This window comes from Eubalaena glacialis, chromosome X, assembly GCF_028564815.1.
Source record: "Eubalaena glacialis isolate mEubGla1 chromosome X, mEubGla1.1.hap2.+ XY, whole genome shotgun sequence".
Lineage (NCBI taxonomy): Eukaryota > Metazoa > Chordata > Mammalia > Artiodactyla > Balaenidae > Eubalaena > Eubalaena glacialis.
This window is the reverse complement of record NC_083736.1, coordinates 1,792,228-1,808,724: the sequence shown is the minus strand read 5'-3', so window position 1 is coordinate 1,808,724 and position 16,497 is coordinate 1,792,228. Positions and strand designations below refer to the sequence as shown.

Below are 16,497 nucleotides of genomic sequence, written 5' to 3'. Positions count from 1 at the left end.
GCAAACAAAGCCCTTCTGTATAAAAGCAAGCATTCTGGAAGCTGTGCAGTGTGTATGCTGGCCTAAATGGGGGGAATGCTTCTAAAGGTGGAAAAGTCATCGTTTGTTACCAGGAGAAGAGGAGGCATTCCGTTCATTGCAAGATGTTATAAAGAGCAAGCACTTCGGGTGATCGTCTGTCTTAGAGCCGCAGAAAAGGGAACAGGGGATCCATCCCACTAGCTTCACAACCTTTTTTAAAAGTCACCCCATGGCAAAACATTAAGTAAGAAGTACTTGGTTTCTAATTTCTTTTTATTAGGTTGGTGTGGGGGAAAAAAAAAAATCCTAATAAACGGAAGAACTTTTGAGGAAACTAGCTGAAGGCTTACCTCACTCTATAAAAGGGTCAACGATAGCGGAGGTTCAGACGCATTCAATTTACAGGCAATTTGTAAACAGCCCGGAGTTTCTGTTTGGGGAACTTCAGTGGGGCTGAATGATGGGGACTTGGTCGGTCAGCCTTTCACAGCACAGGGGAAACGCCTCAGGGCCGTGGAGAAGGTGAGTGTAATTCCCCTCTGGAGGCAAAACTCATCACAAGTCAATCTCATCCACCCAGCACGGTGGTGACGCACCTCAAGATTAAAACTAGGAATCCCAAGTTGAGCAAAGGCACAGACAAGCCGGGGCTTGCTCCCGGCGGGACCGCTCTGTCCCTGCAGGCGATCTTTGCAGAGGCTCAGCAGGCGAGCTTGGGATCCTGCTATGAATCACTTGGCTGCCGACCTTCTATTTCTCCAGAAGGGTCTGTTGAACTGCAGAGGACCAAGACACAAGAACAGATTTTAAAAGGCATCCCCAGCGGACCCCGACAAGCACGCGAATACCTGCAGGTGGAAAATTCCAGAAGCGGGTGACTCTATTTCTACAGAAGATAGAAGTGTGCTCAAAACTCACTGCTGACAGAAAGGAAAAACTAAATCTAATGGGTTAGGAAAAAAAATTCAATAAATTTCATACTACGATGCAACGGTCGCTATTAGAAAATGGACACTTCGGGAAAAGTAGAAAGAAACTAAGAAGAGGCAGTCTCTACTAGCGACTTCTCTGAGATGGTAAGAAATGTCTGTAAACTACAAATTTCAGAATAAATAATTTTGTAAATGAGGGTCCATGGCGTTGGTTCATTTACAATGGTGCAGGGCTAAGATTTTCGGATCAGTTCATTTCTGTTTTGGAGGTCTCTTTCGCATTTTCTCATGCTTAAAAAGGATAGCTCATTTTATACATCTTTCCCTTATTTGAAAGAGCAATGAGCTAGACACTTTCTAAAAGTCCGTATTTTTAGAATTAAAACTATGTTAACTTTTCACTAAAAACTTATCTCGGGACTTCCCCGGCGGTCCAGTGGTTAAGACTCTGCCTTACAATGCAGGAGGTGTGGGTTCAACCCCTGGTTGGGGAACTAAGATCTCACATGCCACGGGGCGTGGCCAAAAACTTAAAAAAAAAAACAAAACAAAAACTTATGTCAATTCCACAGGCGTCCTATGCAATACATGTTGCCTTTCTTGGGCAAAGGAGTGGGTCTCCACATATATACACAAATAAAAGAAAGAAACACACACAGGTGTAGAGACACATAATTTGTGTTTTCCTGCCATTTTCAGAAGTGGTCCTAATCACTGAACGTCCATCTCTGGCCCTGAGAAGTTTCCGTAATTTGTACCACCTCCTCTTGGTCCAATTCTCCACCGGGTTGGGAGGATCCTGTAAAAGTGACCGCAGCACGTGAAAATGCTGCAAAGGGTGCATCTCAGAAGATGCACGCCGGCCAGCTGCTGACTCTGGCCATGCGGCAATGGGGCGACACTTGGAAAATTCTCGTAGCCGACATTTAAAGAGAACTTGAAGCAGACTTAGGTCTCATCAGAAGCCTCAAGCCCCGGCAAGTCTATGTAGCATCTCCCCAGAGAACCCCCTTGAAAACTTCGAGATCCCATCCAAGAATCTGAGCAGGGCAGCAGTGAGAGGAGGTAAAACAGACCCGCGGGGGGGCCGGGAGGGGGCCACTCGGGTCGCTTCTTACCGGGTGGCTCGGCGTTGGCGCCCTGATGGTTCTCCATGTTGACCTCGCCCTGGTCGGCTGCAAGCAAGAACAAAACGCCCCAGGAGAGTGAACACAAAGACAACGCACCCTGATGGTCACTCTCAAGCTGAACTGGCCTCCCACCTCCTGCCCCCAAGCAGAGGACCGCCCTGGTCATCAGGGCATGAAGGGCACCTCGTGGGGTCTGGTTTGTTCGCTCCCGTGCTTTTTCAGTCTATCATTTTATTTCCCAATTTCTACTCCAAAAGTTTTCGAACACACGTCAACGCAAAGAGGACCATGCCGCGCCCCACCGGCCCCCAGAAACGATCTCCCAGCATACAGCGTGAGGCGACAGAATTCAAAATGCACGAGCGAGCGGGGCGGGGGACGGGACGGGACGGGACGGGACGACAGGGTTGAGGGAGGGATGGAGTGGGAGTTTGGGATTAGCAGATGTAAACTATTATACATAGGATGGATAGACAACAAGGCCCTACTGTAGAGCACAGGGCACTCGATTCAATATCCTGGGATAAGCCATCATGGAAAAGAATACGAAAACGAACATATATCTGTATAACTGAATCACAGCTGTACAGCAGAAATTAACACAACATTGTAAACCAACTATACTTCAGTCAGAAACAAACAAAAACGCAGGAGAGATTCCCAGTCAAAACATGTTTATTTCTTTACTGCATGCTCGGGAAGGGACACGGAAGCATGTATGACATGAAAAGGACTGAAGTAGCTCACGGGACCCATGACAACCGTTCTCCTATTTTCCCGAAGCTTTGATTTTCGCAAAACAGCAGCATCTGGGGTTAGCATCACGCGTGAACACCCAACACCCCTTTTAATCCCGGTCCCAGAAACACACATCCCCCGTCTGTATGAAATGGATTCCGTGAGCCATCACCCTTTCCCCCAACCACGAAAGGAGACCCCAGTTAGAGACCAAAATTCTAAGATGACAAAAAAAAGAAAGAGAAACACCCAAAGAGGAGAGAGTTTGAAGAGATCTGTGAAAACACTGCAGGGCGGTCACTGCCAATGTCACGTCTTCTGCTGGCCAGGCAGGAGGTAGGCTCTGAACACACGCACATTTTAGAGTGAACTATTATGACGAGAAATCCTAAATGTGCTTTACTTTCACATGACAAAGAATCTCCCTACCAAAAGAAAAAGAAAGGAAGAAAAAACCCAGTAAAAATATTCTAATGGGTCCGCAGAAACCCTATATCTGGCTACGTTCAAGGAAAAGAAAAAAAGAAATGCCCCTGGGAAATAATAAAGTACAGCCAGACCCAAATCCATTTGGGGCCAAACGTTATTTCCAACAAGTAAAAGGCACGTTCAATCCATTATCTGAAGAGACATTTGGGGGGAGGGGGAGGGGATGCTGGCACACTTGGTGTCACCAACGCCCAGCATTTGGGGAGAGCCTGAGGGAGGGTGGGTGCTTCGTGGGTGGGGAAAAGGATCGGCCCCCTGGGATCCCGTTTAGCTGGAGCCGTGTGGTCAGGGATGCAGGGCCGGATTCCCCGTTGCCAAGCGCCCAACCCAACCCCAGGGACCCCTAAGAGGAGACCCGGGCTCCACAAGGTGCATCATCCCGCTGCAACCTCAACACTTAGAAGGCCAAACACAGCACATCTCAAAATCAAAACCAAAGCAACTCACATGCTTTTCTTTTAAGCGAGGAGCCACTTGAGCTATGAAGGCAATTACAGCAATGGCAGCTTTAGGGGTCTCTATGTGTGCGGGCTATTTACGTAAACACAGCAAGCACTGGGGCCAAGGGCAGACCCCAGAGACCACTGACCGGCAGGGTCTCATCTGGAGTTCACACCGAGGACTTAATTCTTGGGGCACAGAGATTCGATTTAAATGCACCCCTGTGCTAACCGGGACATGGGCTTTATTTCATCAGAACCAAGAAATCTGCAGACGCTTTCTTCAAAGACCCAGACGGCCGGCAAGGTGACCACTGTCAAGGCCATCAAGGTGACCGGCGGAAGATGACCAGGCCCACGGGAGGGGCACGGAGAGCCTCCATTGCAGGGTTCTTAACCCACCTCCTGATACTAACCCCCAAAACCTGCCACTCGGCCACCAGATCACCACCAGCCATTTCACCCCGGGAATGGACGTGACCCTGACGCTCAGCACACGGTCGGAAAAAGAAAACTAATATTTACGCACAAGAAGGAGATGGTCTGATGTTAAAAAGGAAAAAAAAAAAAAAAAATGCAGCGATGACTTCCATGCTTACAGGGATATACAAGGATGCAAGAATTCTAGGGTGTCAAGATCCCAACACTCACTTCTCCACTGACCTTAGAAATTTAAGATCGTGAGATTTTTAGGTTTTTCCTAAATATGTGGATTTTTTTTCCCCCCGCTGCAAACTGGGAAATTCACATAATTGGCAAAAACTGATCCGAGAAAGAGTTAGGAAATACTTCATGGAAATGGACCATAAAAATCCAAGGGCTATGGAATGAGAAGGTTAAAAATCCCATCATGAGCGTGAAAGATGAAACCCTATGACCCAGGGCCGGCTTTGCCCCAGGACTCTGAAAACAAGACGGCTAACCCCCTGCAGGATCCACTGGCAAGGACGGGGGATGGTGAGAAACCTGGCTAGTTCACGGAAGCCCCCGCCGGCACCATTTCTTTCTGTTGGATTTCACTTTAAAAGGAAATGTCTGCATTTCTCTTCTTTATTCTGAAGCTACCTGGGCCTTAAAATATAATATCATACGCTTCTGTGCACCGTGAAGGGAGAAAACATATAGGATTCAAGGTATGGCATCTGGTCTGGGAGAAACACATCACTGTGGCAGTTTTACTAATAAAGAAAAGGACAAATGACAACAAGGTCTGCTTTCGACTCTGCGTCTTTGTAGATAAACACGGATCGGAAAGGAGGATCTTGAGGCCCCGCCTGGGGTTTTCTGCTCGTCCCTAGGTCTTCGACTCATCTGAAACGGAAGGTCAGAAAAGGAAAATGAAAGAAAAACAAACACCGAGAAGTAAACGTCCGAAAGGTTTGCTTCAGGTGCGTGCCCACAGCCCAGGCAGCAGTGCAAGCTGTTAGAAAGATGCCCTCTGGGCTCAGAAGTTGAGGAGACAGGCTGACAGAGCAGAGCCTCACAGAGTGGACACCGGAATTAAGTGGGGGGAGGGAAGGGGGGCGGGGAGGAAAGAAGGAGGGAAGGAAGGAAGGAAGGGAGGGGGGAGAGAGAGGGAGGAAGAAAGAAAGAAAGGAAGGAAGGGAAAGAGAGGAAGAGAGAGGGAAGGAAGGAAGGAAGGAAAGCAGGGAGGGAGAGGACATGCCAGTAGCTCATTTCACCAAAGCCTCAAAAATCTGCCACCATCAAGGACAAGGGAAGCAGCGGGCGGATGGGCAGTGAGCAACGAGAATCAGCCATCGACCACATCCAGTGACAACAACCGAACACTGTGCCCTGTGCAAGCGGTCAGTCTCAGCATCATCCATCATTTAAACTGGTGACTTGAAGCCAACCCACGAAAACGCAAAGACACACATCCACCAGGAGCCTGCGTCCCAAAACGGCTTTAAGAGGCCAGCTTGCATCACTTGGAAGAAAACCAGATTAAACTCCTAGAGTCACAACGTCAAACCTTTAGGAATAAAGGACAGAGCTACCAAACTTTGCTGGCCGTGGAGGTTTTCTCCTATCTTCTCACGGAGAAGCTCTTAACTAAGTACATATCAAGACTGACAGTACCAGATTGATGTATCTCCACGATGGGAAAACACATCTGCTTCCCCCGTAAGTGCTCGAGAGGAAGCTTGGCGCAAATTCAACAGACACTACAAAATTCAGTACAGCAACGAGGTCCTGGCAAGTCACTCTGTGAACTGCCACGCTCGGAGAATAATGGTTTACCCCAAAGCACGCTTCCTCCAAGGCTGGGAGCTCACTGTACAGGGTGTAGCCACATCCCCCTTACCAAATCTCCAAGCTCACCACTGCACACCTTAAAATCACCACCCCAGAAATAAAACCTATAAAATAGTCCTGCACGGACCTGAAAAGGTCTAGGATCGTCATGCACCCGATACCTGGCCATCTCTGTTCATAAAGACACATAACTGACAACAAACACTAAATTCATTTTATAAGGCAGGTCTATAAACAGCAGTATCTACCCACGTAGTCAGAAAGACGCTCACTGTCTGCATTAGACTCGGTGCTTCTATGAGAAAAGGGACCTAATTTTCTTTGTGTCAATGCTGGACATTTTACAGCTGGAGACAAAAGTGCCTAATTACTGAAATCAGAACTACCCGCTTCCTTCCCTCATGAAGGTTTGCCCCCCCCCTTTTTTTTTCCTTTTTCTTTGTGCATCTACATCAGCCCAAGACCATGAACCTGTGAAAACCACAAAGCAAATCAAAAATTTAAAGTCGCACCTAATGTTAATTCAGCCTACGAAGAGAGACTGAAGGACATATTCTAGGGGAATGATTGCAGCCAGCCTCTCCGGAAGCATAAGTTGAATCCTAGCCTGCCCTGAGCCAGTTCTTCAGAAAGTTTGCTTTCGGTTTTGAAAATCGTACGTGCAACTCTTTCTACCCGGGAAGCTTTCTGTTTCCATGCCCACCCCTTCCCCCTGCAATGGGGGAAGAGTGCTTGAACCCAAGGCCGAGACCCAGGGGTGGGGTAGGGTGGGATGCAGAACACTTGGTTTTCCCAATTTCTGAATCCCTTTTCCAAATATTAGATGATGTCAAGTCTATTAAGACTCTTGGGTGCTTCCTCAAATCCCTGTGTCTTGACATACGAACATCCAGAGAATCATATATCCCATTCACACGGTAACAGAAATGCTTTGTAATTCCAGAGTCCAACTGGGGTTCGCCTGAAGATTTTCAGAAAATTCTGGGGCCAGGACTTCCTGTGCATCCTTGCCTAGCGAGTGCCTTCCTCTCCTGGCTGAGCGTCGAGCTCCGAATTTGAGCATCTTCAGAGAAAGCGGAAGATGTAATTGAAAAGGAAACAGAAATTCACTTCCATCGAATCCCTAGTCTTTTAAGTCTTTGCTCGTTCTAGGAGAAGCAAAAGAAAAAGGTGTTTTCTTTTGTTCTGTTTCCCCCCACTCGGTTCTAACTGTAGATCTTTTATAAGTATCTCCTGGAACTTGGTCATCTGTCCATTTGGGCATTGCTGGATGCCCGCCATTCCGCCAGCCAACCACACTTTCCTGAGCGTGGCCAGATGGAAGGCGACCACTCCCACGAGGGAAATAAGTTGCACTCAGGCACCCTTACCCTCCACTGCAAGGAGAGGGATATAAAAATGGCCTCTTATTTTAGGTCTCTGAATCCAAACGCTGTGTCAGACTTTCAATATCAGGCTATAAATAGTGTTTGTGAACCTAAAAATCTGGAATGATGGAAGATGAAGGTAAACTCCATCCCTAGAGGGTAACTTTGCCTCTATCAAGTCTTCTGGGAATTTCCCAAGAACCCTCAGGAAAGGGTCCTTTAGGCAGATGACACCAATGGCCAACGGCAAAGTATGGATAAGGACTTAAGGTCATACACAGAAGGGAAGTTCAGATACCACAAGCCTCCTCCGAGGAGGATGGGCTGCCACGGTCCATGGGGCCACCACACTGCAACCCACCCCTCGCTGGTTCTCAAAGCAAGACCTAGACAGAGCCTTCCAGAGACGCACAAACATTAACTGTGCTCAAAACAGTAGAACTCACTGATGTCAGGACGAATCCTAAGTAACTTAGCATTTGAGTACAAAGTCCCAAAATGCCCAATGATGGAATTCTGATCTCTGGGCTGGTAACGGTGGCATTCGGAGGTCCATGTAAATAACAATGAATGAATCGTAAGAGCGCACATTTCTTCAACACTCACTCTCTGCCAGGCAACCTGTCAAGACTTTCACACATGACCTTATTGACCTTCACACATGACCTTATTGACCTTCACAAAAATTCTAAAGCGCAGACTATCATCTCTCCTCGTTATGGGAACGCCCGCCCCCCAAAATGGAGTGGTTAGTAACTTGCACAAGCTCACACGGCTAAACGCAGGAGACGCTGGGATCAAAGCCACAAAGTCAGATCCCAGTTTTCTAGCGACTTCAGGACCCCCTCGGCCGCCTTCCACGTGTTTCGTGCCAACCTGAGTTCTGCTTTTTAGTTTTTTTTTTTTTTAAAGAAAGCACGGTTTTCAAAGTAGCAAGGTCCCACGGAAAGGACGCGGCAGTGAACGCCTTACCGTTCTCTTTGAAGCACAGCTTCTTCTTCTGGTAGGCGATGAAGCTGGAGATGGCTCCGGCCACGGCCACTGCGACGGCACCGACGATCCCAGGGACCACACCCGGGGAGTCGGCTGAGGGAGGAAGCACATGGCACCATGACAGGCAAACACGTAACCCTCACGGATGGACCACGGGGCGGGGGGCTGGCGGCCCTGCCCGGAGGAAGAGGATGGGGCTGAGGCCTGAGAGGTGGGGCCCCAGGGTAACCACGGAGGGACCGTCACTCCGGAGCCTCTCCCGGAAACCCACGTCGGAATTCATTTGACTACGTGAGCTGTTTCCAATCCAAGAACTGGCTCCCAGTGGGATGCCAAACCCCACCTCTTCCCCATCCCTAGGACCAGCTCAGGTGTCCTCCCAGCTCAGTGAGGAAGCTCTCAGGTGGGTGACAAATCCACAGTGGAAGGGGGCCCAGCAGGGACCATTCAGAGGCCGTGTGACCTCAAGCAGCCAGATGCCCGGCTCTTCATGTACCTTCTGAAAAATCAAAGTCACCGACCTCTTCGTTACTCTCATGTACTCTACGGTGACGGTGTTTCCATCCACCATCAAGAATTCTAAAGCTACCTGCATCCATCCCACATCTACAGCTGTTTCTTGACACGGCAGGTGCACAAGACATCCTCCCCCATGAATAAAAAGAAGGACGATGTGATGGATGGTTCATCTTATGTGTCAGCTGGACTGGCCAGGGCCTGCCTAGGCAGCTGGGAACACTTTATTTCTGGATGTGTCCATGTGGCCGTCTCCAGGAAAAAAAAACATTCGAACCCGTTAGCCTGGGTAAAGCGAGCTGCCCTCACCAACATGGACGGGCACTGTTCAATCCATTGAGGGTCTGATTAGATCAAAAAGGGACAATGTGCTCCCTGCCTGAGCTGGCACGTCTATCTTCTCCCGCCCTTGGACATTGGTGCTTCTGCTTCTTGGGATTTTGTACTCAGACTGGGACCCATGCCATTTGCTGTCCTGGTTCTCAGTGTTTTGCACTGGGACTGACTGGCCACCTTCCTGAGTGTCTGGCGTGCAGACAGCAGATCGAGGCCCTTCTCAGCCTCCGTAACTACGTGGGCCAACTCCTTATAATAAGTGTCTTCCTACTCATCTCTATACATCCCAGTGGTCCTGTTTCTCTGGAGGACCCTGGGTAATACGGATGGCGTTCCTTCTTAGGGCACTTTGGCAGGGCGACTGAACTTAAAATGCAGATCCTGTCGGTACCAGCTCCAGGCAGACCTCATGCGAGAGCGCTTCATGGATACTGTGGGGTTTTTTGTGTTTTTTTTAACAAATGGAAGGTTTGCGGCCACCCTACGTCAGGCAAGTCTATCGGCGCCATTTTTCCAACAGCATTTGCCCACCTCACGTCTTTGTATCACGTTTTGGTAATTCTTCTAATATTTCAAGTTTTTCATTATGATTCTATTTGTGACGGTATCCGTGATCTCTGGCGTTACTCCTATGACTCGCTGAAGGCTCAGAGGATGGTGAGCCTTTATTAGCAATAAAAAGTTGTATAAATTTAGGCCTGTACGTGGTGCTTTTTCTTAGCCTTAATGCCACGGCACACTGAATAGACTACACTGTGGTGTAAACGTCACTTGTAGATGCACTGGGGAACCATACAATTCGTGTGACTTGCTGTACTGCAATATTCGCTTGATTGCGGTGGTCTGGACCTGAATCCCCAGCATCTCCGGGGTCTGCCTGTGTTTCCACTGAGCCCCCTTGCAACGCGTGTCCAGAGAACCATTCTTCATTCCAGTATCTTTCAGATGACGCTGCAAATACTAAAAGTGAGGCTGTGACCACTGGCTCCCGCTTTCCTCAACAGTGCATGTGAGGAACCCAGGACATCGGGAACCAGGAGTACGTACCCTGCTCCTCCCCGTCATGCCTCTGGTTTCCGCCACCACCGCCTCCTGCAAGAGAGGAACAAGGCTTGGTGACAAATGGCGCTGGGGAGACGCTCGGTAACTGAAAACTCATACCAAGGACCAACTCCTCTGACCTTGGCTTGGGAAGGTTCCTTAAGAGAAATGACCATGGGACTGACGAGGCCATTAATATCAGGGTGTCCCTTTCCACTGCTGGAAGGGGCTGTCCTCGTTCTGCGGGACGTATCACCTGTCTCGCTCCCGTGTACCTGAAATCCAGGCTTGGCGCCTGACTCGAGCCCCTGGCCCCATGGTGGGCTCCAGGGGACCCACTGAGCCCTCAAAGTCCCCCAGGGATTTGGGGAGAAACCCAGCAAGGGCCCCAGAGCCCACCTGAGACCCTCGCATGGCTATGGGGTCATCCCAGGCACATTCCTGTTAACTCTCAGGCCCCCCAGTCTCACTAGGGGTGGTTGTCGGCCATGTGCTATCCATGCACCCACCACCTCTGGGTATTGTCTTCGTTCGTGCCTTATAAACAGACTTATAATCCTTTGGGGGCTGGTTCATTCATTTATGCCAATCAATGGCGCTCCATCAAGCAAGGATTCAAAGCAAAAATGTTTCCAGTAACAGTTAAGGCTAAGGGATACCACCTCACCACCCCCTCTACTTTTTCCACATTTAATGCCAATGGATACTTGATGTTTTTGTTGCTGTTTGTCTCATTTTGTTTTTTCTTTTTGCCCACACTACGCAGCTTGTGGATCTTAGCTCCCCAACCAGGGACTGAACCTGCACCCTCGGCAGTGAAAGCGAAGAGTCCTAACCACTGGACCGTCAGGCAATTCCTGATACTTGATGTTAAGCTGATGCTTGTACAATTATGAGTGCACAAACCAGGAATCCACCCAGTGGACTGTACACTTGTGAGGGTGCCTTTGGCTTTGTTTAATGTCAGCCAGTCACTCCCAGTGTGTCTTTACGGTATAGTCACACAGGCACTGCATGTTACATGGCTATGAAGCAACACTGGCTGCTACAAAGGAGGGGCTGCATGTTACACAGCTACAGAGCCAGCGAACAGCCTATTACATTCAGTGGGTAAGAGCACGTTACACGGGTATCAAACTAGAACCCTGCCTGTTACACTCCTCAAAGCGGGGCGATCTTGTACAGCACCTAGAGATGTAAATTTAAACATAATTTAGAAGGTAGATGGCTAGCCACTGTAGACATGACTTCGGGGACCAGGGTGGAAGGGGTTTACTCTGAAAGGTATGTGAGCTCAAGAGGGGAGGTAAGGGCATTTCCGGTAGAAGGCAAGCGAGATGATCAAAAAGCATGTCACCGTAAGGGCGTGACTGGTATAAACAGACTTATAATCCTTTGGGGGCTGGTTCATCCACTGATGCCAATCAATGGCGCTCCATCAAGCAAGGATTCAAAGCAAAAATGTTTCCAGTAACATTTAAGGCAGGCCAGGGAGGAATGAACCCAGCAAACTCTTACATGATCCTCTTACCAGTGGGACCATCAACGATCCCAGCCATTCTGGAAAGCAATTTAGCAACCCATGAAGGGATGTAAAAGTGGGAACTCCTTTCAGAAACCCTACTTCTTAGAAACCACCTTAAGGGAACCATATGGAGGACATCCAATATCAAAGCGTAAAGATGTGGACAAGAAACTGGTGCAGAATCTAAAAAGCACAACAAACCAGTGAAAATAACAAAAAAGAAGCAGCCTCACAGATACAGAGAACAAACGAGTGGTTCCCAGTGGGGAGAGGGAAGGGGGATGGGCAAGATAGGGGTGGGGGATTAAGAGGTACAAACTACTATGTATAAAATAAATAAGCTACAAGGATAGATTGCACAACACAGGGAATAGGACCAATATCTTACAATAACTTTAAATGGAGTACAACCTAGAAAAATACTGAATCACTATGTCATACACCTGAAACTTATACAATACTGTACATCAACGATACCTCAAAAAAAGGTATTAAGGAGTATCAGGCAGTTAACTAATAAAAATGTTATTTTTCTATTTAAAAAAGAAGAAACTGGTATAACCTAAATGCTTAAAAAGAGAAGGGAGCATAAACAGATTTTACATGCAGGGGGAAGAACACGGGTCAGGACGGGAATGGGGAGGGGCCATCAGAGCATGAAGGTCCCTCCCCAAGGATGACAGAGCCATGGGTCACCTCCTGGGAAATCTTCACATCATCTTACTATTATTCACCGTTTACGCTCAATTCTCCAAGAAATAAACAAGAACCAGAGCTCGATGGCAGAGTTAGAAATAAAAGATTTCCCGAACTGGGGGCTGGAGCCCAGGCTTTTCTACCTGGGGGGGAAGCTGGAGTTAACTGCCATGCAAGGAGCTTCCCTCCAGGTGGACGTCCCGAGGCTCTGAGTTTGCAGCCCTCCTAGGAGGCTGTGGGTCAAGAGTGATGCCCAAATTCAAGGCTGGCGCACAATCTTTCCCCACCTCCTGAGGGTGACCCAAAGGAATCCTGGTGGAGGAGATCTTTACCTTGTGTCTGGCTATGCGTTATATATTATATACACATATACTAGACGTAATACCTATTTTAGATTACATATGCATAATAGATGAATATAGTAAAAATATATTTATATGTAACATACGTATACACTATAATTTATACATACATAAATACATAAAAATGACTATATATTTCATCAAGTTATAACTATTCTAAGCATATATTAATCTTATACTTATTTATTTATTATATTTAAATACTGCTTTGGCCCCCATATTGACCTAAGATTTTAAAGACAGAGGTGGAAACAAGGACCTGCTGTAGAGCACAGGGAACTCGGCTTGGTATTCTGTCATAACCTATACAGGAAAAGAATTTGAAAAAGAATAGACACCTGTCTATGTAGAACTGAGTCACTTTGCTCTACACCGGAAACTAACACAACATTGTTAATCACCTCTACTCCAATATAAAATAAAAAATTGAGGGACTTCCCTGGCAGTCCAGTGGTTAACACTCTACCCTTCCACTGCAGGAGAGCGCGGGTTCAATCCCCGGTCGGGGAACTAAGATCCCACATGCCGCACGGCGCAGCCAAAAGATTAAAAAAAAAAAAAAAAAAGAAAGAAAGACAAAAAAAGAAGGGGAACCCTACCTCCACCTGAAGTCCCATCAGTCAGATCCAAATCCGAAAAGCCATCTAGAAGGAAAAAGACAGCAGCATCTGTCACATGAGAGCTATCGGCAGTGTCTTGATGTCTTGGGGTGAAGGGAACCACATCAGAATCAAAAGCAGACCTGGGGTGGCGGGGAACCCCATAAAGGTACGTTGAATCTTTCAAAGATACAATTATTGGACTTCCCCAGTGGCGCAGTGGTTAAGAATCCACCTGCCAATGCAGGGGACACGGGTTGGATCCCTGGTCCGGGAAGATCCCACAGGCCGCGGAGCAACTAAGCCTGTGCGCCACAACTACTGAAGCCGGCGCACCTAGAGCCGGTGCTCTGCAACAAGAGAAGCCACCGCAATGAGAAGCCCGTGCACCGCAACGAAGAGTAGCCCCCGCTCTCTGCAAGTAGAGAAAGCCCGTGCCCAGCAACGAAGACCCAATGCAGCCAAAAATAAATAAATTAAATAAATAAATTTATTTATTTAAAAAAAAAAAGAAATAAAACCATAAGAAAGCATATGAAGATGGCTTCAATTTGCTTTGCAACTCATACTTCTAAAATAGCAGAGAAACATAACATTTTCAAAATTAAGGATTAGTTATGATAGTATATAACTGCCAAGAAAAGTCATATGATAAAAATTATTAAATGACATAAGAAAATGCTTATGGAATACTCATAAGGAAAAAATAATGTTATGACACAGTGTGAATAAAAGATTGACAGTTTTACTTAACAGTTGTTTCACTTAAATTGATACAGAATACTAGGGAGAATAACCATCTTCACTGTGGTACAGGATGGACAGTATTTCTGTTTTTCTGCATTAAAAATTAAACAAATATATAAACAAACAAAAAAGCCAACTCAAAAATCTGAAGTTTCAATAGACATTCAACTCACAAGACTGATGTTAGTCAAATACTCAGAGAATACTATGATGTGTCAGAAAAAAGGCGGCAAAAACCTTTAAAAAAGAAACAAACCAAGAGCTTCTCTAAAGGGAAAGAACAAGCTGATATTTTTCTCCATATTGATTCTCTATATTTAAAATCTTACATTTAATTTCTTAAAGTTTCCATTAAAACCTTGGAAGTAAAATCAGCAAACTAAAAATCAAATCCGAACCAAAAATATCTTTTTGAAAACTGTTTTCCACGACTGGAAAATTGGCATTACCTTGCACAGAGAGTTCACAGTAAGATCATGCTAAATCTGAAATTACCTCCTTTCAGCTGACATGGAAATCAACTGTACTCTGAAAAACACACAAGGACCCACAGGGGCGAGAAGGTCTTACCAGAAGAGCCGGGCTGGTTGGGGTTTGGATTAGGTTTTGGCTTGGGTGGTTCGGGTGACACTGGGTCATCTGTAAAAGAGGAGAGTTGCAGTTATGAGCACTTTGCAGTCCAGAAAACAAAACGTGCATTTGCACACAGATGGTTTACTAAACAGTTAGAAATGGAAGCATGTCCTTTGTCATGGCGGGGCAAGTACTTTGTCATGATGGGGATACCCATACACACAGGCACCTGTGGATTTCTTTCCATCATCATCCAGCTGCGATACTTAAATTCAAGTATTTCCAATAGAAAATAAAGCAGATGGCTGGACCAGCTACAGAATTTGTGGAGCCCAGGGCAAAATGAGAATGCAGAGTCCCTTGCTTAAACTGTACTAAGAAATTCAGTATGGCAGCCACAGAGCAGTCAACCAAGGAGGGAAGCCCTTCTGAGTGTGGAGCCCTGTGTGACCCTACGCGCCCATGAGGCCAGCCCTGGCAAGGATATTCAGTTTGTCTTATATCACCCCAAGGACTGTAAGAGCTTTAAAATAAAAGTAGGCATACGGATAAAAGCCAAAAACTCAACCACAACAAACAATACATATATTCCTTAGGTTTTCGTGGTAAAAACTAATTCGACTTATTTAAAAGAGACAAGCCTCTTTGCAATGATAAATAAGCTAGTCAGACACATAGGAGATTTAAGAGGTACTACTTACTGTTCCCTCCACCAAGGGCATCTTCTAAATTGAAGTTATCATCTAAAGGAGAAAAACAGATAGTTAATACTGAAGTTCTGGGTGAAACGAGGAACAGAAATGACTTCCTAAAAAGATGGAGGAAACACTCCATCTCCACATCTCAGAACACTTTCCTGAATATCAGTCTGACCAAGGTCTCAACAGAAAAACCAAATTCCTGATCGTATTCATATCATCCTTCTCTCCAAGGAAAGGAATAAAAGGCAAAACCAAACCAAAACAATGAAAGTAATTTATAAATCAATTACGCCCCACGGACCGAGTTGAAATTCCAACTTCTGCCTGCAGACAAGTCTTCCCCGGGGACTGCTCATCCTAGCATCATCCCCTACCAAGTTGCCAACAACTTCCGCAAGGTAGATACTACGAGATTAAGGGGGGAAGTCTGTGGCCAGATTTGGGCTTGTGCCCTCCAAGAAAATGATTCAACTGACCCAGGTGTGCTTGACAAAATGATGTGACAACTCCTGACGGCTTCCGAGGTTGCCTTCTTAGTTTTAAGGACTCTTTGCAAGTCCCAGCAACATCTAGGTGAGCTTGTGTATCCACCCAACACGATGTACTGACCCATCACGAGTCACGACTGGGAAATACCGTCACTGCCCCAAGGAGCGCGTGACGGTACAAATTCCATTGTTCAATAATGACTTGTCCAGCATCCTCTGTGTGCCTGCACAGGTCAAGGACCTGGCTCTGAACAAGGCTATCTTTTTCCTCATAAGATGCCATTCTAGATGAGAAGCCCAACATTTGAAGAGAGCTATCACATTTTTAAAAAAATCTGTGATAAGAGCTCTGTAACTTTGGGCATCGATTTTACTGTGGGTGACTAACCACCAATGAATCTGACCCTTGGTCAATTCCATGATCGGTCTGATTCCTGACTTTTATTGGAAAGGGTTAGTGACAACTACTATGCTCCTCCTAGAGGCTGAGATCCAAGTTTGCTCATGGGTTATACGAGGGTCCCAGGTCCTAAAATTGTTCCTC

The 16,497-nt window shown here is 46.7% G+C and overlaps 1 protein-coding gene across 2 annotated transcripts in view; it reads right to left on the bottom strand.

The window, feature by feature from the left end:
* Positions 1–276: 276 nt before the first annotated feature.
* Positions 277–16,497, bottom strand: part of LOC133081662 (CD99 antigen-like) — a 33,047-nt gene continuing 16,826 nt past the window's right edge. Inside the window, exons 4-10 of one of the 2 annotated variants that reach the window (XM_061177988.1) lie at positions 15,466–15,507; positions 14,762–14,830; positions 13,445–13,489; positions 10,269–10,313; positions 8,349–8,462; positions 2,072–2,128; positions 277–797 (exon numbers count right to left, since the gene is read on the bottom strand). In XM_061177988.1, the coding sequence (XP_061033971.1) occupies positions 772–797; positions 2,072–2,128; positions 8,349–8,462; positions 10,269–10,313; positions 13,445–13,489; positions 14,762–14,830; positions 15,466–15,507 (398 nt within the window). In that variant the 3' untranslated portion in view covers positions 277–771. Of the gene's footprint in view, positions 798–1,645; positions 1,753–2,071; positions 2,129–8,348; positions 8,463–10,268; positions 10,314–13,444; positions 13,490–14,761; positions 14,831–15,465; positions 15,508–16,497 lie in introns of those variants that run through there. The other variant, XM_061177989.1, reaches the window with a different exon arrangement.